This window comes from Sinocyclocheilus grahami, unplaced genomic scaffold, assembly GCF_001515645.1.
Source record: "Sinocyclocheilus grahami isolate Dianchi unplaced genomic scaffold, SAMN03320097.WGS_v1.1 scaffold56.1, whole genome shotgun sequence".
NCBI classification, from domain to species: Eukaryota; Metazoa; Chordata; class Actinopteri; order Cypriniformes; family Cyprinidae; genus Sinocyclocheilus; species Sinocyclocheilus grahami.
Window position 1 is genome coordinate 3,734,428 of NW_015505235.1, and position 22,852 is coordinate 3,757,279.

The window sequence follows — 22,852 nt, forward strand, 5'->3', positions numbered from 1 at the left end:
CCCCCCACACACACACACACTAGCACACGTGGCTAACGCTAACCCTAAGACATTCTCCAGTCCGCTGCCTCGATTTGTCAATACACAGGAGGCTTTCACCATCTCAGCTACTGGTATAAGTTATTCATCCTCCCTCTCACTCCGTTACCACAGATTTGACCTAACAGGACTCACTTCCTGAACCAGCTGCACTTGATTGATGGCCAGAATTAATTATTTGTGGTGCTTGCTATCACTATCACATCATTTATATATTACAATTCAAAAGTTTAGGGTCAGTGGGGGTCAGAAGTTTTTATTCTGAAAGAACATTTAGACATTTGACATTTAGAATGTCACAAAAATGTTATTTCGAATAAATGCTACTCTTCTGAAAAAGAATCCTGATTAAAGAATCCTGAAAAAAAAAATGTATTATGGTTTCCACAAATCTATCAAGGAGCACAACCGTTTTTAACATTGACAAAAAATACTTCTTGAGCATCAGATAAGCATATTATAATGATTTCTGAAGGACAGTGTGACGCTGAAGACTGGAGTAATGATGCTGAAAATTCAGCTTTGCCATCACAGGAATAAATTACATTTTAAAAATTTTTTTTTTTTTACTATTTTTTTGATTAAATAAATGCAGCCTTGGTGAGCAAAAAGACTTCTTTCAAACACATTAAAACATTTGACTAAATCTCTAAACTTCCCACACCATTTGCATGCTAAAAAACCTGGTCACCTGGTAAACAGCCTAGCATTAGGGCCTTTCGCACCGCTTTAGTTCCAGAACTAAATGTACAGTACTAAAGTACTGGGACGATTTTGTGCGAACTATTTCCCAGTACTATTTAAAGGGTTGCATTCGCACCGACAGTGTGTACTAAGAAGTGACGTAAGCCGGTCGACAGCGACATCATTTGTGTATTTGAGGATGGAGGATGCTGTGTTCGGAGCTGTGTTTTTGTTGTGTCTCGCGGGTTTCACAATAATGGACATGGAAAGTCGACGTATACGTAAAGCGATTGAAAGAACGGAAAGGAGGACTAAGAATCTCCAACGACAACTGGCAGTGCTACATTTGCTACAAGTGCAGGCACTTCAGCGTCCGTCCATCTATCGCTGTCCTCCAGACTTGCGAAATAAGTTGACACAATGTTTACAGTATGTTTACACAGCGTTTTAAATCATGGCGGGTGAGGGCGTTTTCGTAAGCGTTTGGCCAATCAATGTCTACTTTTGTCACGATAAGTACCAGCTGTGCTGGTTAGACCCTGCTCTGGAGTAGGAGCTAATTTGGTTCTCGAAAAAGGCAGTCCGGTACTAAAATCGCACCCAGTTCCGGCGGTGCGAAAACACCAAAAAGTGGGTAGTTCCACAATTAGTTCTGGTACTATGAAAAGGTTCCCGCGGTGCGAAAGGCCCTATTATGATGTCAAGTTTCATCTGTTTGAGTACCATAGATCTAGGGATTGTCATGAAGAATTAAAGGTGTATTTGTGAATAGGATGTATCTGTAGGAAGCATTGTCCAAAGCGGTCTAAATACTAACTGTGTGTGTTTTCTCCTCCAAACAGGCAGGAGGCACTATTGGCAGCCATCAGCGAGAAGGATGCCAACATCGCTCTTCTAGAGCTGTCATCCTCAAAGAAGAAGAAGACTCAAGATGAGGTGGCTCTGCTGAAGAGGGAGAAAGACCGACTGGTACATCAGCTCAAACAGCAGGTGAGAATATCCAACAGGCTGGACATCGACATCCCAGGCCAAGGCACGAGGCAAAACCATAGACTAAAATTAACACAGACCTCAGTCCTCCTAGTTTCCTAGTTGAGTTCTGCAGCCTCACCCACAGGAATTACGTTGGTGAAACTTAACCAGACATTCGTCAGCCTAAAAAAAAAATTGTCCCACCTCAAAGGAACAATTTAGACTTTATAGCTCAAGTAACAAACATTTTTGTTTCACTGACGAATTGTGTTTTAACCCAAGTAGGAGCCTCGCTTTTCTGGTTTTGAACTCCCTGACTCTCTTTCCCTCCAGGCTCTCATTGTGTTTTACTGTAAAAACACTTTGCGTTTGTTTTTACAGACTTAAGAGACGAGTCAAAATTATCGTGCGTCATAATTGAAAGCATGCCACAGATGCTGTCCATAGACGTTAAAGTTGACAATAACCCGCAATATTCTCTTAAGAGGGGCACGATTGCGCAGAAATATAAGATCACACAGGATATCCTGATGGTGTGTTCATAGTATCGGTAACCAGCTGAACTTGCTGTCGTAGTTCTGTTCAGCAGTTCAAGGAAAGGCTAAAGAACAAGTTCTGGAGGAGACATGTTGGGAACGAGATCCCAGAGTTTGGAGATGCAAACAGGCTACAGATGTCTGGCCGCAGACCCGTCAAGAAGGGCAATTTTAGGATTATTTGACTCCTCCTCCAGGTTCCCACAAACCACCTGTGAATGCATGCACACTAGTTTATACACACACAGACTGCACTGGTGTAGAGAGAGTTTTCATTTAGAAATTGTTAGTAAATTTCACAAATAATTACACTGTAAAATGATTTTGCATAGAGTAAATAAAACTGAGAATATTGGAGTGCGCTTTGAAAGAAAATATTATTTGTGACCCTGGACCACAAAACCAGTCATAAGGATCAATTTTTTGAAATTGAGATTTGTATATCAACGAATAAATAAGCTTTCCATTGATGTATGGTTTGTTAGGATTGGACAATATTTGGCCATATAGATACAACTATTTGAATATCTGGAAATTAAAATATTGAGAAAATCGCCTTAAAATTTGTCTAAATGAAGTCCTTAGCAATGCATATTACTAATCAAAAATTAAGTTTTGATATATATGCGGTAGGAAAGTTACAAAATATCTTCATGGAACATGATCTTTATTTAATATCCTAATGATTTTTGGCATAAAAGAAAAATCGATAATTTTGACCCATACAATGTATTGTTGGCTATTGCTACAAATATACCCATATGACTTGTGACTGGTTTTGTAGTCCAGGGTCACATTTAATTCATTCTACTCAACTTGGTTTGTTACTTGTCATTTCTTTGTAATTGTCTGTGAAATTTACTAGCAATTTATGAGTGAAAATAGTTTTTACGCCAATTTCACATTCAATGTGCAAAGAATTAAACTTAAATTAAACTTTGATTTAAGTTGAAAGACCGAAATAGTACTTTCGAAAGTTTAATGCAGTGTAGCTGCCATTCATTCAGATGAGTTTAATACGCCAATTAAAATGCACATGTATTTCGCATTCTCATTTCCAATACAAACTGGCCACACGCATGTGTATCAAACCCAGCGGCCACAGAAAAACAAACAGAGCAGGAGGACCAACACACACATCCTCACTTTAGCTCCATTCATTCTCACGGGCACATGCTCGTGCCGCTGGAAAATACCCCTCCCTGGCTGTTTCGCTGAATGACAGGCTATCAGCGTGTTGCATAGCTGCAGCATTCCACAGGAAATGGGTGTCAGTAGTGCAGATAGCTGTGGGGCTCAGCTCTCACCCACAGCCCTGAGATCAGGAGGGCAGCCGCGTCCCCCTCCTGCTCACTGTCAATCACAGCGGGGGGGAATTTGGTTAAGAGCCAGTCAGAGACCGGTTGCTCTCCTGACATACTAATGGTTGAGGTCAGCGATAAAGGTTGCACGCGGTGGTCCTAAATCAGGTCTTTTTGGGCAGCTTTACTTCAGGGTCAAAGTTAGGAGCCAACATTGGAAAGGTTAAGGACCCTCAGTTCGCCTGTCCCTCGTGGACACTTTTTTACGCTCTTAATTCATAGCATTACAAGCAGTCTTTTGGCATTATTTGTCATTTATAATCATTAAGATTGCAATTTCTGTTCTGTGGGAAATGGATGGCCATAACAAGCCCAAAGGTGTTTGACGTGTCCCAGGGGAAGGGCGAGTGCTGTCTACCTTTGCCGCCTCTGGATTATGGTTGGGGATCAGGGTCGTAGGGTTTGACTGACAGGGGATGAGTGTGACATAGTGGTATATAAATGGAGTATTTTTCTTTCGGTTTTTGAAGAGACAGATGTGCATAAAGATGCAGGGCTGATAATGGCTCAGAGGAGGGAAATTCCTGGTCATACTTGTCAAGTCTTGTCAAAAAAATTAATAAATGGTGTCAAAAGTGTGGCCTTGCACCATGTCATAATCAGCTGCAATGTGATAGTGTCAAATGATGCAACAAATGCATTTAACAAAATATATCGCATCCATACTGATTTTTGTCCTAACCAGCTTTGATTAGAAGTTTGAATGAATATTTACATTTTCACTTAATTTTTAATATAAGGCTTCCCAAAAAATATGTTTTGGTGGTCTCTAAAGAATAGTTAATATTTAATGGACTGCTTTAGTTAAAAAACAAAAACTTTTTTACTCATTTGACTTATTCAAAAATTACTTGAATTATAATTTTTTTTCCATAATGACTTGTATTTCATGATATGTTGTGTTTCATGATATGCTTGACACTGTAGCATTATAAGCGTTTATTATTATTATTATTATTATTATTATATGAAACATACAGTATATACATAATTATAAATTCTACAGGAAGTTGTGTTTATATATATATTTACATTTTTATTTCATTTTTAATATAGAGCTTCCCCAAGAAAAATGCATTTTGGGGATCTCTAAAGAATAGTTCATATTTCATGTACTGTTTTAGTTTAAAAAAAATGTACTCATATCACTTAAATTAAAAAAAAATTATTACTTGTATTTCATGATGAGATATTACAGAAATGCTTGACACTGTAGCATTATAAACAGTATATTAATTTATTATAAATTCTAGTTCTACAGGGAATGTTAAAATAGTTGGTATCGGTCATTTTCTAGTCTCTCTCTATATATTAAATATCAAATATCTTTCATATTATTTATTAAATATCAGTTATCTGCTCGGCTATGTTTTGTCACTTTGTCTAGCATTTTGCAGTTGGACAGACTGACTTGGAAAAAGGCCTTTAAAACTCATCCTGTCAATGCTGGTTAGGATGAAGAGTAATATAGTACTGAAAATGAAAATTTGTGCAAATTTTATCCTAAGAAACTTCAGCCAATCACGTGGCTTCTCGCTTGTTTTATTCCACTAGAGCAGGTTTGGATGTACTCGGTGTGTGATAAATGGAGCCCGTCATCATGTTTAAATTATATTTTCTAGACGACGAGCAGATGGGACTATTTGATGTCTAACAAAATGCTGCATAATGAACAGCCATTACTGCGATACAGAGATTTGAAGTGAAGGAAATGAACTAGAATGAAACCGCCAAAAAGGAAAGATGAGAGAAAATGAGCAGGGAAGTTTTTAATAACAAAGAGAGAGGCGAGAGGAGACATCCCGTATCTGTTTTTGTTTTGGGATGCATCACTCTTCAAGATATTTCTGATGTATTTTAGGGAGAAAATGAACTCTTTGTTCTTTTCTTCCTCCGTTTTGTTCTTTTTCCTCTCTGGTCTCCGTCTGTGTGTCTGTCAGCCTCTGTGATGATGACATTGTAAAAATAGGACCGACGCCTGGTGAGCGTCTTTTGAAGCGGCGGTGTAGTGAAATGTTCTCTCCATCACATCTCTTCCCCTTCCATAAATCTCCACTGCGCTGTGACATCTCACCCAGCTCTGATGTGCTGTCCAAGTTTTATTAGCAGACTTGAGAGAGTGGAACGGCATGTCGCTGTGGAGCACAGGAGTGGGTTTTTAAAAGTTGTCCTGTGCAAATTTGACGGCAGAGTGAGAACTGCTCCCCGCTGCCATCACATGGTTCATTGATGTCACAATTAGCTGTGGAGGGAGGGTGGTTTCCACCGCTGCTTCTTCAAGAGAGCTGGATCAGGAGAGATCACAACTTATACACTGCAGTCAAAAGGTCGGACATACCTACTCCTTCACTATATACACAGACTAGGAATGTGAATAACTTACCCTGCACTATGCTGAATTCTGTCCAGCCAAATTAAGCTGATTTTTGGTTTTTAATGATCATGAAAGTCTAAATTTAGTAAAGTGAGGCTGAACTTTTGGCTGATATTGTATGTTCTGGGTTAGGGATGGGGGGAAATTGTTCCAGTTGACATTTCCACTCAAATAATTTTGTTTGTATTTACATTTCAGATATGTTTTAAATATTGAAATTTAGCAGTAAACAAAATCTGTGAGTCAGGGCCATCTGTATGATTCGTTGATTTGATTTGATTGATCTATAGAATTATTCAACAAGTACCCAACATTTTATTTAATTTTATTTTTTTTAAATAAAACATAAAATATAATATTGTTTTATATTATCTCTTTCTTTTACTTTAGTTTTTTCCCCACTTTTAATCATATAGCCAATTTTTCAGAATAAGTTTTATATTTTCAAAATAAGTTGTAAGTATTTAATAATAATAATAATAATAATAAATAGTATTTAACAAGTATTTTTATGTAATATTTATATTTATAGAAAGAGAAAAGTGGTGTGTGTGTGTGTGTATATATATATTATTTAGCATTTTATATATATATGCAGCAATAAATGTGTGTGTGTATAGATATATATGTATATGATATATGTACATATATAGATATATACATGTAACTATATATTTATATAGATAAAACATTATCAAATGACCTCATAACATTGCCTAAATATAGAGTGTTGCATCTAGTTATCATATTGCACATAAAAAGTCATTTTTCATGCATAATTTAATTTTGTGTCTTCACATTTCACAGTCCAATCAAATAACGAGTGAAAAACGAGATGTTAAAAGTTATGGCTGATATTACTTCTGATTCAGTCATTAAATTAGGAATATCATATGAGGTCATGTGCAGTGTGTACTCTACATATTGCAAATTTAGTAGTAGACTATTCATACAGGACATTTGCATATTGTCCACACTATACATAGTGCTGAGATATTGCGTGTTATTAGCACAAGAACAGCAGCCGGCGTGGGAGGAAGACCAAAACCTCCACCGCAGACCATCTGAGCTCCCCACAACCAACCTCGCCTTTCTAAAAGCAGTCCTGGCTCCGACCCCACAGAAAACACTCCCACCTGTGCGAGGCGTCCAACAAATATTTGATAAGTCATAAAATTTATCATCCTTGCCCCTGCACGGTCTGAAGAGGCTGCATTAATCCACACCATTATCGTGGAGCATGATTCAGACCATTGATCATCTCGCTGCTCAAATGTGAAATCTTTACGACACCTCAGTGGCTGTGAGAGTCTCTCCTCATGCACAGTGAGCTCTCTGTGCGCTGTGGAGAGGTGTAGAATGGTTTGTGTGGTCACTGCCTCCAAATCCAACCCCTCCTCCATCATAATTCTCAGCTTCTTGATGGATCTCAGCAGAGACTTCCTGCCTTTTCCCCTGTTAACTGTATGTCAGCGGACATGCATGCGTGTGAGCGTGTATTTGGGGTTTCTTATGTCAGCGCGAGTGTTATGGCGGGACTGGACTATGTTTGGTAGTCAGTAGTCATTAGTAGTACTAGACTAGTGAGACTGCATGATTCTTGGTACCAATTTTGATGCACTCCTGTATTTTAACTAGGGGTGTGAATCGGCATTGGTTTCACGATTCAATTCGATTACGATTATCATGTCAACGATTCAATTCGATATCACGATGCATCACGATTATATCAAATTTATTTTGTGCATTTTTATTCAATTATATAAGCAGGCTACTTTTAAAAATAATTGTTAATTAATTAATTATTAATATTATATGAATTAATTAATATATAATTGATTCCTTATTGTTAAGAATTCAAAGTAAATATAGCTTTTAAAACATACAAGCAAATATAAACACAAAGCGCACGTGAAAGTCTGTCAGTACGTGAGTTTCGTGCATCTAATACGTAGGCTGCTGCATTCCAAATGCCATAAATGAAAGTAATCTAAAGTAAAAGACTAAAATAACAGCGAATGGAAGCACAGTCAAGCAATATGCACGTGTCTCACTGCGCATATCCTGTGCAATGAAGCCTGCCGCGTTTGTCTCTAGCGCGCACACGTGCCATGTGCAGGAAAACGCTAAGCACAGATTTTCAAATAGAGAGTGCATTTTTAATACTCGCGTGACAAGCGCGAGTACAAAAATATTCTGTACATCAACAAACAAATTCCTGTACGATGGAACTGAAATAATGCCTTTTCCCACTGACAGTTTTTATAGTGTCATCTATTTTATTTTGTTTACTGTAATTGATGTGCATTTATGCATGAATAGCACAATTATGATTTGTCTTTTATTCAGGCAAAAATGAATATTTTTATGGATAAAGGCAAGAGCAGTGCACAGTTAGCTGTGAGAACAGTGAGAATGTTGAATTACTGAATTATTATTGAATATGGAACCCATGATATTGGTTCAGTCAATTTTAGGCTGCCTATAAAATCATTGTATTTAAGAAATGTTAATTAAAATATATTTATTTAATTAAATATATTAATATATTTATCTACAAATATGTACAGTTGTAGTGGAAAATGTAAAAAAATATATAAATACAAAATGATAATATTAATTATAATTTTCTGAAAAATTATCTCAGCTGTTTTGTTTTAAAACATTTTTAAAATATATTCCACCAATAGAAAATAATGCATACCGTACAGGGTTGCCGTTGACTCAGTTTACATTAACATCTCACCAAGATGACAAGATTTGACTGAGAAGCTGAGAAGTGCATTTGACCATTCACGTGGATACACATGTGAGCGTTTGAATAGGCACTATAAAAAATCCATTTTTTATTTTGGCATTGATTTAGTCACTTCTAATGCTTTTTACATCCCTGCTTGTAGACACAGGTTAGGGTTTGAGTCTTCAATGTACTTCCATTGTAAGCCACCCGTGTGTGTGAGAGAGAGAGTTTGTGGGGACCCTGCGCTCCTCCTCTTTGGAAATGAGGATATCGAGTGTGTGTGTAATGAAGTGTGGCTGAACTGACATGGTGCCTCTTTCAGATAGAGAGAGATAGAGACATTGATCAAGAGAATGTGTATTTTAGTCCCTATCCCACCCATTCCCTCCGTAGACCTCCAGAGTCCAGTCTGTCCGGGCATCTGAACATGTCTATGTTAGAAAATCAGGACGTTCTGAGGGAAACGATATTTATCCTGACAATTTCGGTAAGCTTCATTACTCTTTTGTGCTTTCCAAGGACTAGAGTTGCCGTTTTGGTCTCTCATTCGTTTGTAACCGATGTATCTCATGACTAACCCCATCCGCTTCTTAAGGAGATGACCCGGAGTGATTCAGACCAATTACAGTTTGCTGGTCCTCTGGGACGGTGTTAAAAAGTCTGCTTGCAGTTCTGTAACCGCAGATTGAGTGTTAGTGTTAGTTCCCACAAGTTCTGGAATGGCGTTGGTAATTCCATCCCCTCGCAAACTGCAGATTTGGGTCGATACGTCTTTCTCTCGTTACCTGCTGCAATGCCTCCGCGAGGCCTCGCCAGAGTCGCTGTCCTTGCATGGCTTCGGGCGACGGCAGGCATCGGGATGGGCCGAGATGCCAATTCAGTAAAGGGCTCCGGGCCTGCTTTTCTCAGCAGAGCTGTGGTTTTGGGCATCCCTCAGAGGAATAAAATGGTTTTGTCTCGCAGCTACCCACGAATAAACTTAAAATGCGAAAGCGGCAAGTCCTTGCCAAGGCCACTGTGTGCATGTGTTTGAAAGTGTACCTTTATTGGGTTCAAAACGCTGATGTTTTGTTGCAAAGGCTGAGCTCTAGGCGCCTCACGTCCCTGCTGTGGCCAAAACGATCACAGAGCTTAAATTAGAGCGTCCCGCAGCCAATGACATGGAGTGAAAGAAATCCAGAAAAAAAGCTCACAAACAACAACATCAACAAGCGTTCGATTCATCGCAGGAACTTGTTTGGCGGAAGGTCTCGGAGAGCTCGAACCGAAGGGGCCGTGCGAATAGAGGTCGTGGCTCACGGGCCCATCCGTGCTGGATTTGTCTTGGATCTGATGCAACTCTCGCTGCTCGTTTAGGAAAAAAGAGTCGCTGTGTTTTCGGAACACGAGACCTCAAAACACAAGCCGCTAAATGGCTGTTTGAATAAGGCCTGTGGGTGTCCAGCTCGTCCAACGTGTGACGTTGTGGAGGAAAGGAAATGGAGATTTTCCACTGCATCTCCGATTGTGGAGAACGTTTTACGATGTTGTTATTATTCGGTCAGACAAATGAATTTTTTTGGGACTTTCTGTGCCCCTTTGGCAAGACTCCTGGCGGCGTTATTATTACAGGGTTTTGCCTTAACATCGCTAATTGTAGTTGGTAAAGCTTTGCTTTTCTACTGCACTGAAAGTGCTGTTTAGGTAGTGATTCCTAATGAGGGTGGGAGACTGTCCTCTCTTGCCTTTATTCCCTTTTCTGGCGGCCTAGGATTCTTTGCCTCTTACCTCAGTTCCTAGCCAGTTACACATAATTGTTTTGTTAAAATCAAGGTAATTTCTAAAGCTTTACTCATTGTTTTTCTGGTGTGATTAGTGGTATTTGCGATAAGCCAAGCATCACTATTACTATTGCTCACAGTTAGTGATTTAAACAAACCTCTAACCCTAAGTATCAACATTTGGTGCGTATGTCGTCCTGCATGTTTGTTCTACAGGCACAAATGATACCTCAAATTATGCTGCTTTTTTACCTATCAGATTAAAAAATTTAGCAGATTCGACAAAAACCACAAAGGCTGCACAGCAGCATGCTTAAAATCACATTAGCAATTTTACAGCAATGGCAAAGTTCATGTATTTAGGCAAGACAGTACAATTTTCTTCTAAAAAAATAAATGAATGAATAAATAAACAAAAACAGAATACAAAGATTATTGGAGTACTTTTATAAAATAGAAAATACTATTTCTGTTTGTCTACTTCAAAAATGTATTCAAGGTGTTTATTTGTAATTATTTGTGAAATTTACTAGCAATTTCTGAATGGAAATGATTTCTAAATTTTTTTTCAGTGTACATTAACTGTCTTTTTGGATGAACAAAGCCTGAAATGTGTAAAAACTATGTGTGAGATTTAATTTCAAGAACATATTGAAATTATTAATATAATATAATATAATAATCAAAACAGTATACATGAAATTAGCCTTTTTAGCTCAAACCACACACAATAAAACAAATAGCAAAAATTTGAAAAAAAAAAATATATATATATATATTTTATTGCACTGCTCTTGTTAATTCGCAGTATTTTCAGGCAACAATGTTTTACAGAAAGTCATCAAGGCAATTGGCTTTTTTTATTGCCACCATATTAAGTATTATGATTTCTCCCGTTCATGTAGCTTGTGTCCTCCACGACTAATGTTTTCATCAAATTACAGAAATCTAAAAACATTAAATGTAATAAACTAGTTTTTATATTATTTGAAGGAAATAGGAACCAATTTGTAGTTTTGCCCATACTACCACCCTTCTTACTTGGTCTACTGTATATATGGCACGAGAGAGAGAGAAAGTGCTGTTCTTGCTGTGGCAAACACCAACCTTCTAATTCTAACTGAGCAAAGAAGTCTGTTTGCTTCCCTCTGGGCTCCCAGAACAGAGAGACCATTCTGTTTCCACCCATTTCCCAGTTATCTGCTCTGTTCGATTTTAATCCCAGGCCTCTAAAACTGGAAGCACTACAGCTCACAATCATGGGAGCTCTGTAGAATCCTTTCTGTCATGCTTGTCCAAGGAGCTTATCCCAGCGACTGTTATTCATGCAGGGATCTGGGACTGTATTTTTGTGTTATCTTTGCTTTTGATGTCTTGGCCTCTTTAGAGACTTCTGAGACTTAGTAATTACTTTTAATGGTTTCAAAAAAAGACCATGACAGAGCACTAAACTCTTTCTTCTTGACTATTTGTGACTTTTTTTCGTCCTCAATCACATTATTCTAATGTTCATTGTTCAGAGTGCCAAAGGGCAGCAACATCAAACATCAAAGTGCACAAAACCAAAGTAAGGTTCAATAGTCAACAGTGGAGACCTTGTATTAGAGCATTATCCTGTAAATACCCATATTTGTATTAGATTTTCCCTATGTTAATAATGTAAAGTACTTGATTTGTTGCATTTATGTTAGCCAATTAGCCTTTTAATTAGCCAAATGTAGTAAAAGTGTGTTATTTTAACTTTTGCATAAATCAGTTGTACAGTTTTTACATCAAACTTCAATTTTAAATGGAAGCTCCCTAAATATTATACTTAACCATTACATTTTTCATATTTTCATGTGTGCTATTTCTACCTGGTTTGTGGTGTTTTTTGTAGCAAAGCTTGAAACTGGTGCATGGAAATAGGAGGACAGTTTGGACAGGAAACTCAAGGATTGGCATGCAGATTATTGGGGTGAAGAACAATGGCCTAGTGGTTTTTGCAAGGGCTCCGATACACTGAGCTGTGATTTGGGGGGGGGGGGGGGGGGGGGGTGTCTTGTCTGAAGGTGGTCCTGATGATGGAGTAAACAAAGGCTCTGAATGCAGCCCCCAGGAGATGATTATGTATCAAAAGGTCAGAGCTTATACGCTGCGAAGAGGGAGTGGGAAGGGAGAGTGAGCAGGCGGAGACAGAGAGATAGAGATGGGCGAAACACAATTTTGTGGCCCTTTCAGAGTCCTCAAAAGTGCAGCCGCTTGACCATGAGGCGGGGGGGGGTTACTTGTAAAGGAAAATAATGTCTATATTGGTCAATCTCACAGAGCACACATCTGTGACAATAGACAAAATAAGGGAAAAAATGAATGGAAATTTTTTATTTTAATAATTGTATCTATCTGTCTGTCTGGTGCTTGGATGCATATTTTACTTCCATTTACTCTTTATTTATCTGTTTATTTATTTTTATTTATTAGACAGGCTTCGTGATATTTACTTGACAGTTTACTTGTGCTGAATTCATTATGCATATACATTTTTTCCTTTGCCTTTTCTGGTTTACTCATCATGTGTACAGGTGTATGACACACCTGTACACCTAGGGCTGTGACGATAAATCGATGCATAATCGATTCGAGGATGGATTCTGAGATCTTCCAAATGCATCGCGATTCTCTCTGGAATCGTTTCTGAGCTTAGAGTTTAACAGCAGATGGCACTCTACTCTAGTTTTTATCCACACACTCAAATGCTCATGAAGAAGAGCACTGAAGAGCGCTTGTGCGTTCGTGTGAGTCTGTAATTTCACCTCGGCTCAGAACACAGCCCACTGTGAACACACTTGTACACCCTTGTAATTCGCTTCAGACTTTTCTAATTTTATGAATGATTATTTTAGGTTCAAGTGTGTGTAAGGATTTGGAAACGAGCAGAGTATGGCTGTTTCTAAAGCATGCAGCGCCATCTGCTGTTCAAAACTAAGCTCAGAAACGACTCGAGAAAGGATCGCAATGCATTCGGAAAATCTCAGAATCGATGCGGAATCATTTCTCAATTTGCGATGCATCGATTTATTTTCCCAGCCCTACTGTACACTCTCATACACAGCAAGTCTGCATTAAAAGGATAGTGCAACCAAAAATACAAATTTGCTGTTAATTTACTCACCCTCAAGCCATCCAATTGGATGTCGATGGGTTTTTTCCCGTAGAACAGTAAAGATTTTTTCAGTTTCTTAACTGAAACCTTGGTATTTGGTGATTCATAAAATGTAAGTCAATGACTGCCGTCACTCTGAGAGTCAAAAGAAGCATATCAAGGCAATGCAAAATTAATACCCATGGCTCCTGATGATATATTGAGGTCTTATGAAGTGAAACGATCAGTTTGTGCAAGAAACTGAAAATTATTTACAACATTATTACCTGTAATCCATAGCCTTTAGGCAAATGGGGATGACTGATTCTTTTCTGTGACCTGGTTCAAATGTTCGGTTTCTTGCACAGACAGATCGTTTAATCTGTTTATTACAATCATTACTCAGTATAATAAAAAGTTTAGGAGTCGTGCCTGTTCCAAAGACGAAACATGATTTGAAATACTAAACGCTACCCCATCTATTACGCAATTTTTTAAATATAGTAGTCATTATGTTATTATTGTGATTGAGTGATTTGACACATTAAATATGTGCAATTGAAAACCCCATCTCATATTCAAAGTCTGCTGCTCTGCCCACTGAGCTGTCCAGGCTGTCCAGGCTGGTTTAAGCTACTGCTTTCCATTCCAAGGAAACCTTGACGTGTGATGATTGTCAACTCAGATGTAGCTTTAAGTTGGGGATGTCATATATCTGGCAACTCTTCCAGTCCTCTTCCAGCATTTCCAAGCAGTTAGTCTACGCTCATTCAATCAGGACGTTTTAGTCTTGCCAGTATGATTCAATCTTTGTATGCACAATATTATGTTTTTTTGTTCGAAAATGTCCGAAACGTGGCAAGGCGTGGAAAGGTAGGATAGAGAGGAAGCAGATTGAGGTTGTGTACTCCAGAAGTCACGGAGTGCTATGGAAAGGTCACTTCACTCTGGAGGAGTAGGAAAGGCTCTCGATATGTCGTTTCACTTCCGTGACCCCAATTATGAGCTTGGCAAAAAGGCCTTTGATATCGCACTGAATTTAGAGCAACGACTGAGAATCGTGAGTCAGCGCTTTTTCGAATTTTCAATTTTTCTCCCCTTTTTGGCAGCGCATCAGCATTTTTGAGTCGCAATAGATTGGGGGGAGGGTGGAAGGGGACGAGAGAAATGATAATGGTGCAGAAGTAGAATAATTGTGAAAATGATTAGATTAAGTGAGCAAATGAGCTCTCCAGTTGGGACCGAAACCAAAGAATTGAGGTCAGCATTCCTGACAATTATCATAAGAGCAGAGAAAGAGAGAGAGAGAAAGTGAATGTGATGGAGAAAGAGAGGAAAAATTCAAACAAGCAATCAAGGTATGCAGGAAAAAAAGATGGAAATGCTAAGACGGATAAGGGAAGTAGAAAGAACAGGAAAGTGTGGCACTTAGAAGCATTCCAGCTTTGTGCTTTTAGATGTTTTGTGCTGGTGGCAGTAACTTGAGCAGTTGTATTGCGTTTTTGTAAACGGTGCAGCATGCTCAAGCAACGGGGCTCAGTGTGCGTTCCCCATCCGCTCAGCTTTATCAGGTCCATATCACTGCCTGTAGCTGAAGGAATTTTGAGGAAAGTGAGGTCCTGGAACAAGGGGGAAAGTAGAGAAGCAGAGCCCCATGTGCTGGATTCCTGAACCCCCGACACACACACACACACACACACACACACACACAACCATTCCCTTGCCATAAGCCACTCAGACAGGGATCTGGTTTCATGGTCAATTTTATTACACATGGATGTAAGGGGCTCCTACAATTAGGGAGGGCTTCTTAACAGGGTCTTGCTTATCCATCTGCTTGTTAGCATGCTAGCTTGAACGTTTCGTTCTCCCAAATTTACATTCCTTCCCAACCTCCCCTTTTCTCCCTGTGTCCTTCCATTCCAATTCGAGCCTGCTTTCTCCACCACCATCTCCTCTGTCTTCCAGCACCGGCCACCATTCCTTTCTTCTTTGCTTTACGGCTCACATATGAGCTGTTAGGTTCGTAGTGTGCCTCCCTGTTCCGAACCATCTGGGATCGGCTTTTCAGAACCCCTCCAGCCCTTTGAGGAGATCCGGTTTCCACGAATGCTCACCCGCACCTCCCTCTTTCCTCACGTATATACACAAACACCTCCCTGTGGACCCCTTGACATCTTTGAGATTCCTTCCTCCTTGCCTTCCATTGTCCGTGTTTTTGAAGGCACGTCTGCGGATTGCGTGAAGTTCGGATGTACTGCCAAAGTAAATCCAGGAGGTATAGTGGCTCCTACTAATGTACGGTACATGATGTCATTGGCTAGATCATCGACAAGGGTCGAAGGGCACACATGGACATTTGTAGCAATTTGTCTCCTCTCGCTCGTTCTCCCCTCCGGTGCGAGTTTATCTCCTGGTGGAGGGCCTCTTCCGCTTGGAGAGTGGCAACTGTATAACACCCCTCGCCTGTTTTCAAAACAAAGACGTGAGCTCGAGCATTTTTGAAAATCATCTCCTTGTTTTCATTTTCAGTAAGTTAGAGCGGGTCAGCTTGGGGGGGTAGAGGGAACTCTGCATAGTGATGTTTAAGTAACTGTGGTATGTTTTAGGAAAATTATGGCAGATTTGCAGTATTGCCTCATAAATAATTTTATTAACCCTGTGAAGGTTCCTCAGTTTGACTGAATGAAAAATTATACACTTTCTTTCTGACTGTGGAACCCAAACGGAGATGTTTGGAAGAATATTCACGTCGCTTTTTTCTGTACTTTCTGTCAAGTTTGAAAAAGCCCTACAAAATTAGTCCAAAGAACTATAATACAAGTCTTCTGAAATCATTCAATAACTTTGTGTAAGGAAAAGACTGAATTCCAAAGGCTCATCATAAAATCATTTCGTTCCAAACTTGTATGACTTACTTTTTCTATGGAACACAAGAAAAGCATTTCTTGATGTCTTTGTTTTTTGGGTTTTGAACCCTGTTGACTTTCATTGTGTGGACAAACGTCCCTCAAAATATCTTCTTTTGCATTCTGCAGAAGAAAGAAAGTCATACAGCTTTGGAACGCCATGAAGGTGAGTGAGTTTTGGTTGAGCTGTTCCTTGAGTCAGTCACAATGTCAAAAATCAAGATTGCGGCCCAGTGCACATATACACACACTTGTTCGATTGTACAGACCTATGAGCAAAGATTTCCCCAGTGCAGTTCAATAAACAATTTATGAGTCCCTGCACCCCACTAAACTCGGTCGGTATCGAAAACCACTTCACTCATGAGCCGGCAAATAAGCAAATACCACCTCCCCCTCGTTCTCGTTCTCTCTTTTGCTTTGCAAATGAGTTTCTCGCTCTCCAGCGGCCAGAGTCATCTGTAGGTGCTCTGTGGCCCCCAAACCCTGAAATCTTACAGCTTTGAGGCAAACTGTTTGTTTTTACTGTTTTTGTTTTTTTTAGTACACGTTTATTTTTTCCGATTTTTCAGGAGAGGAAATGAACGATGTATGTTCACGCTGGGAAAGCCATGCATGCCTAATGTTAGCAGAGTTGACTGAATAATTTTCCCCTCCTCTTCTACATTTGATAACGTTTATGTTTTCTGTAGGTCTGTACCAGGATTTACTGTACATGCTACAAGCTGGAGAGCTTAAGCCTGACTTTCCGAACCCGCGCCCTGAATCCTTCGCACTAACCCATTGAGCATGTGGAACAAATTGTCTCAAATGGGGTATTTTCTTCCTCATGAGGTAGTGACAGTTGATCTAAAATGTTGCGTTTTTTTCCAGGGGCTATAATGGCTTCCCCTTGTAGCGTCTCAGGCTCCGGCCGCCTTCTCCATGTTGACTGCTGCCTTCTGTGGGGCAGAGTGAAAAACTGAGAGGTTGTTGAGTACAAGGTGTCTAAGAGCTGCTCAGAGATTGTTTGTTCAACATTTTTATTTAACCTCTGACTAAGTGGCTTGTTAACAGGTAAAGATCGAGTCGTGCCTACACAAGAAATCGAGGCAACCAGAGGCATCATGCCTTGTGGGTATAATGTTGATGTCTGTTTTCTGTGTTTTCTCATGTCATGACTTTGTTTCTTCTGTTGAGCACAGGAGAAGATGTTTTGAAGAATGTTTCAGTTGTTTTTGTTCATATAATTAAAGTCCGTGGGGTCCAAAAGAACATTGAACCCCTTTGACTTTCAAAAGCATTTAAATTTAAAGTTCACCCAAAAATGTCATTCTTATGTTGAACACACACACAAAAAAAAAAGAAAGAAAAAGAACCAAACAGTTGTTGGTCCCCATTGACTTCCATAGTAGGGAAAGAAATACTATGGAAATCAATGGGGACCATCAACTGTTTGATTGCCAGCATTCTTCAAAATATCTTCTTTTGTGTTTAACAGAAGAAAGAAACTCTTACAGGTTAGGAACGACATGAGGAATGACAATACTTTTTATTTTTGGATGAACTTTCTCTTTAAAAAAATCTGTTGTTCCACCTAGTAATGCACGACATACAGGTTTAGAATGTCATGAGGTTGCATATTTGATGACACAATTTTAATTTTAGTGTGGGCTATCCCTTTAAGACACTAATTCTTACCTAGGCCACTTGTGTTGACATAATTCCGACCCAAACATGCGCAACGGCTGGTTTATCTGGCCCATTGAAATCCACAGCCGCCCGGTGGTTGGTTAACATTATGATTATTACTGTAACAGAGGGGAGGATAGGAGAGAAAAATTGGGAGTGCGGGAGGTGGAGGGAAGAGGGTGAGAAAACCAAACAGAAGGAGCCCAACCATCACATTCTGGTCAGGGAGCAGCCGGGAAACAAGCCGAAGAATCCAGAAGGGCAGGGTGTGGGTCTGCTTTCGTTCGAACGTAATGTCTTATTGATTCATTTCAGCGCTGTGTGGTGGTGGAGTCAGTTGTGATGTTGGGCTTGCCAAAAGTAATCATGTGCGTTTTTTCCTTACTGCTGCCATAGATGTTGATTCAAATTAGCTTTCTTTTAATGAAAAATGTGAATGATGTCTGGTAAGACTTCACTGCATTGAGCCCAACTCATTTGCAGAGATATTTCACCCAAAAATGACATTCATTTTATCATTGACACAACCTCATGTTCCAAATGTCAATTTCTAAAGTAAAACTAAACAAAATGAGAAGTTGTGAAGAATGTTCATGCTGCTCTTTTGCATAAATTGGAAGCAGTATTGTGACCACTCCAAACACCATAGCAATCACATAAAAAACAAAAATCACTCTGAATAGAGGTGGTCAAGCTCCAAAAAAGCAAGTAGCTTAAAAGTGATCCAAACAACTTGTGTTAAATTCTAAGCCTTACATAAGCTTTGTGTGAGTAGGAGACCAAAAAGTAACTGAAAAGTAACTGGACTTGTCGTCTGTCCCCAAATGCCATTATCTTTTGCGTATATTCAGCTGGTTCTCTTCATACAAAAGTGTGAATAGCCTTTATAAGCACAGCAGGGTAAATGATGACTGTTTTAATTTTGGTGAATTAAAACCATAAACTAAAGAAAAAAAGGTCTTCAAAATAAGATCTAAGAAAGCATTTTTTGCACAAATGGTCCGGTGAGTATTTGTAAATGTTGCATCCTGGATTCAAACTCATGCTGCCCACATGAGCACCACAGCTTAATGTGTCAAAGCATGTACGCTCAGCCTCGTCTCCTACAAATTAGTAATCTAATCTAAGAGGTGCGCAGACACAGAAACCTTGGGGCGCTTGTTAAATCTGTGTAATGGTTTGAGCATGTGGAGGCTTGAATCTGTATCAAGCAGGGAGGTGAGTGTGCATATGTTGTTTATATTTGAGAGAAGCTGGTGTTTTGTTCTCTATTCTCTACATCTCGGCTCTTCTCTCACTGTCTCTGTTATTGCTTTTTCACACCCTTCTCCTCTGGGTTTAAAAGATCTCCGTCGCTCGCTTTCCCCCTCCTCGCTCAAATCCATTCCAGCTGAAACTTGCGTGAATACGCTGTGATCCCCCTCTCGCTGTAGGGCTTGAAGTAATACTCTGTCTATCAAAACGAATATCAGAATCACTTCTTATAATGCTTGTAATTGAATTCATACAGATAAAATTTCCACTCCTAACAGCATGGGCTGAGATGGAGATTTGATAATTCAAGCCCCAAGACTACCAGGCTTAGAGTCAGACTGGGCTCATTTCGAAATGATGGGGGAAAAGTGTGTCTGTACGTGTGTGTTTTGGCTGTAGTTTACAATGAGCTGTATCTTTTACAGACCCAGAACCGTATGAAGTTAATGGCTGATAACTATGAGGATGACCACCTCAATGCCTCCAATTCTGACCAGACCAATCACAAACCCTCTCCGGATCAGGTGAGCCAATCAGAGTACACCTTACAGAACCACTTTGTTAGTTCTTTATCCTTTATTTCTTCAATAGGTTTTACTGATCATACTTAGGGTTAGTGATTTAAACAAACCCTTAACCCTAAACTAAGAATATGAATTTTACCTTAAATTCTGTATTCCTAAGTGAATTGACTTCACACACATCACCATAAAATGGGTTAAAAAAAACTTACACAGAAATGTACACCTTTCTTTCTTTCTTTCTTTTTCTTTTTCTTTTTCTTTCTTTCTTACTCATTCTGCCATCCGATTTACACCTAAAGGCTATGTCCTGATTTATAAAAAAGCCATTATAACCAAACATAAACAACTTGTATTCCTAAGTGAATTGACTTCACACACATCACCATAAAATGGGTTAAAAAAAACTTACACAGAAATGTACACCTTTCTTTCTTTCTTTCTTTTTCTTTTTCTTTTTCTTTTTCTTTCTTTCTTACTCATTCTGCCATCCGATTTACACCTAAAGGCTATGTCCTGATTTATAAAAAAGCCATTATAACCAAACATAAACAACAGGAAATTACATATTTCATATCCAATAAGGCACAGCATCCTCAGCTCCAATTTGGGTATTATTTCATATTGGGTCACCAAAAAAAAAAAAGCTGATGCGCACACACATCCCTGAGTGTTTTTCTTGGAATAGTTCCGGCACACAGGATGATTCTGGAAGATTTAACTGGCTTTGTTCTTTGTTGCTTTTAAACGTTGAATTCCTTCGCCTTAAGCCTCTCTCCTCTGGATGGCTGTCCAACAGGAATTAGTTCATAAGGAGAGAAAGAGGAAAGAATTGACACGATAAAGGATGAATAGAGAGTGAAATTCAAAGAGAAAGGACAGCCTGTTGCATTCTTCTGTCCCAGCTCTCCCAGGAAGCACAAATCCTACTGGTTGTTATGACATGACTTGATTCGCTAAATGCAGTGTGTCATACCTGTCCTGGGACTCCTGGTGTAATCCAGTTCAAGTGCTACAATCCTAATTCACGTGCTGAAAGAAACCCATCAATCAGCAACACTCCACCCTCAACACATATCCCGGTATTCCCAACCATATATATGTGTGTATGTATGTTAGAGCTCATTGGAACTCCATCTACACACTCAGTCTCCCACGCACACACAGACATCTGCTATAAAGCTATCCCAGGGTCTCTCCCCCATCGCAAACCCCTTTCATTGTCTTTCTTGATTGCCAAGAAAACACTTAGCTCACATTTTCCTGTGATCTTCATTTCTCACTTACATATTTCCAACTCAAATAAGAACACCCTCACACATCAACACCTGAGCCCGCTCCAAACCTCCCCGATCGCACTGTTATCACCTAAACATGCCGACTGCAGAGCTGGGACCGACAGGGACCTCAGACGGCATTCATTGCAGGTATTTTCCACAGCCATCCAGGACAGACGGGGTAGAGGCCACGTGTGTTACTCATTTCAAGCTCATACTGCTATGGTTTCAATTCTTGTTGCAGCATAGCCACCCCCTTTTTTGGGCGAAGCCAGTTGATTTTAATGCTGTTTCACTTTGGTTCAATGGCTAACTAATCACCCTTAACCCTCTGCTGAGAGATGGAGAAATTAATGGGAACGTAGTGTCTTACTCTTATTTATGACATTCAGTTTTTTTTTCAGTCCATGGGAAAAACTCACTGCTGCTCCAGTGTTTGTCAAAGGGAAAATTAGTCACTTAACATGAAATTTCAGTGCAATAAATGACCTGCTCTCACCCACTAATAACTTCTTTCTTTAATCCCATGCTGCCTTGGATTAAACCTGCACTAATTTTCCACCAATAGGACGATGAGGAGGGCATTTGGGCATAGCCAATCACGTGCCCTCTCCCAGCCATTTTGTTCAGAAGGGTGAGAAATGTATAAATGGGGAATGATGCTCCTCTTCTGTATTTCATCGTGTGTTAACTGTCTTTGAGTGTGCTTATTATTTTCTTCTCCAACACTTTCCAGTTCATCCTTTCACTTCTTTCTTCTTTTGGTCTTTTTTTTCCCTCTCTCATTGTTCTCATGTCCTGTGATTTTCTTTCATTCTATCTGTTTCTTGTCTGCCTCATTTCAGCATATATATTGGTGCTGATTATTTAATCATTTTTAGATATGACTTGCAGATATCATTCACAGAACAGGTTGTCTGAATGTGAAGTGACGCATGTCAAACGTTTTTCCTTGCTTTTTTTTTCCTCCCACATTTTCCCATTATCCCCACAAAAATAGGTCGCAGGTCTGTTCTAATTTGGTCAGCAGGGAAGAATAATGTTAAATACAAACAATAAACTGAAAACAAAAATCAAATATAAAATAGAAATACCAGAAGCATTTGTATTTAGTAAATTTCATTTATTTATTTTATTTAACATTAAATGACATAAAAGGAAAAATAAAAGGCTGCAGAGGCTTTTGTATTTTTATTTTTGTATTTTTTATAATGTATGTATTAATTTTTTTAAATGTATTATTCCAAAAAAACATTTTTTTGACTATTAATTTTTCTTGGTGTTCAGGACCAAATCAGAAAAGACCTGTATGTTGTGTTTGCAAAATTTACATATTTGTCACGTCTATTATTGTAATTTTATTGTCTGGCAATTGCAGTTCTTTCTAATATAAATAAATTTAAATGCTTAATTTATAAGACCATTTTAGCTTTGTATGATAAACAATTTTGGTCCTATGATGGGTTGGCACTTCTAATATAAAATCTCGGTCCTAAAGCCAAACTAGCTAAGAAGTACTGGTTTGCATAGTGTTTTTATGAATAAATCACTGTAGCTTAATACTTTAAAATCACTTTTGATTTCGATAAATGACTCGAGCAGCTATTGAATTGACATATCCTTTCCCATCCCT

The 22,852-nt window shown here is 39.0% G+C and overlaps 1 protein-coding gene across 1 annotated transcript in view; it reads left to right on the top strand.

Moving 5' to 3' along the window:
• Positions 1 to 22,852, top strand: part of LOC107584049 (ELKS/Rab6-interacting/CAST family member 1-like) — a 198,789-nt gene that overhangs the window by 144,185 nt on the left and 31,752 nt on the right. The window contains exons 15-16 of the mRNA XM_016270453.1: positions 1,566 to 1,713; positions 19,847 to 19,945. Of these exons, the coding sequence (XP_016125939.1) occupies positions 1,566 to 1,713; positions 19,847 to 19,945 (247 nt within the window). The remainder of the gene's footprint in view (positions 1 to 1,565; positions 1,714 to 19,846; positions 19,946 to 22,852) is intronic.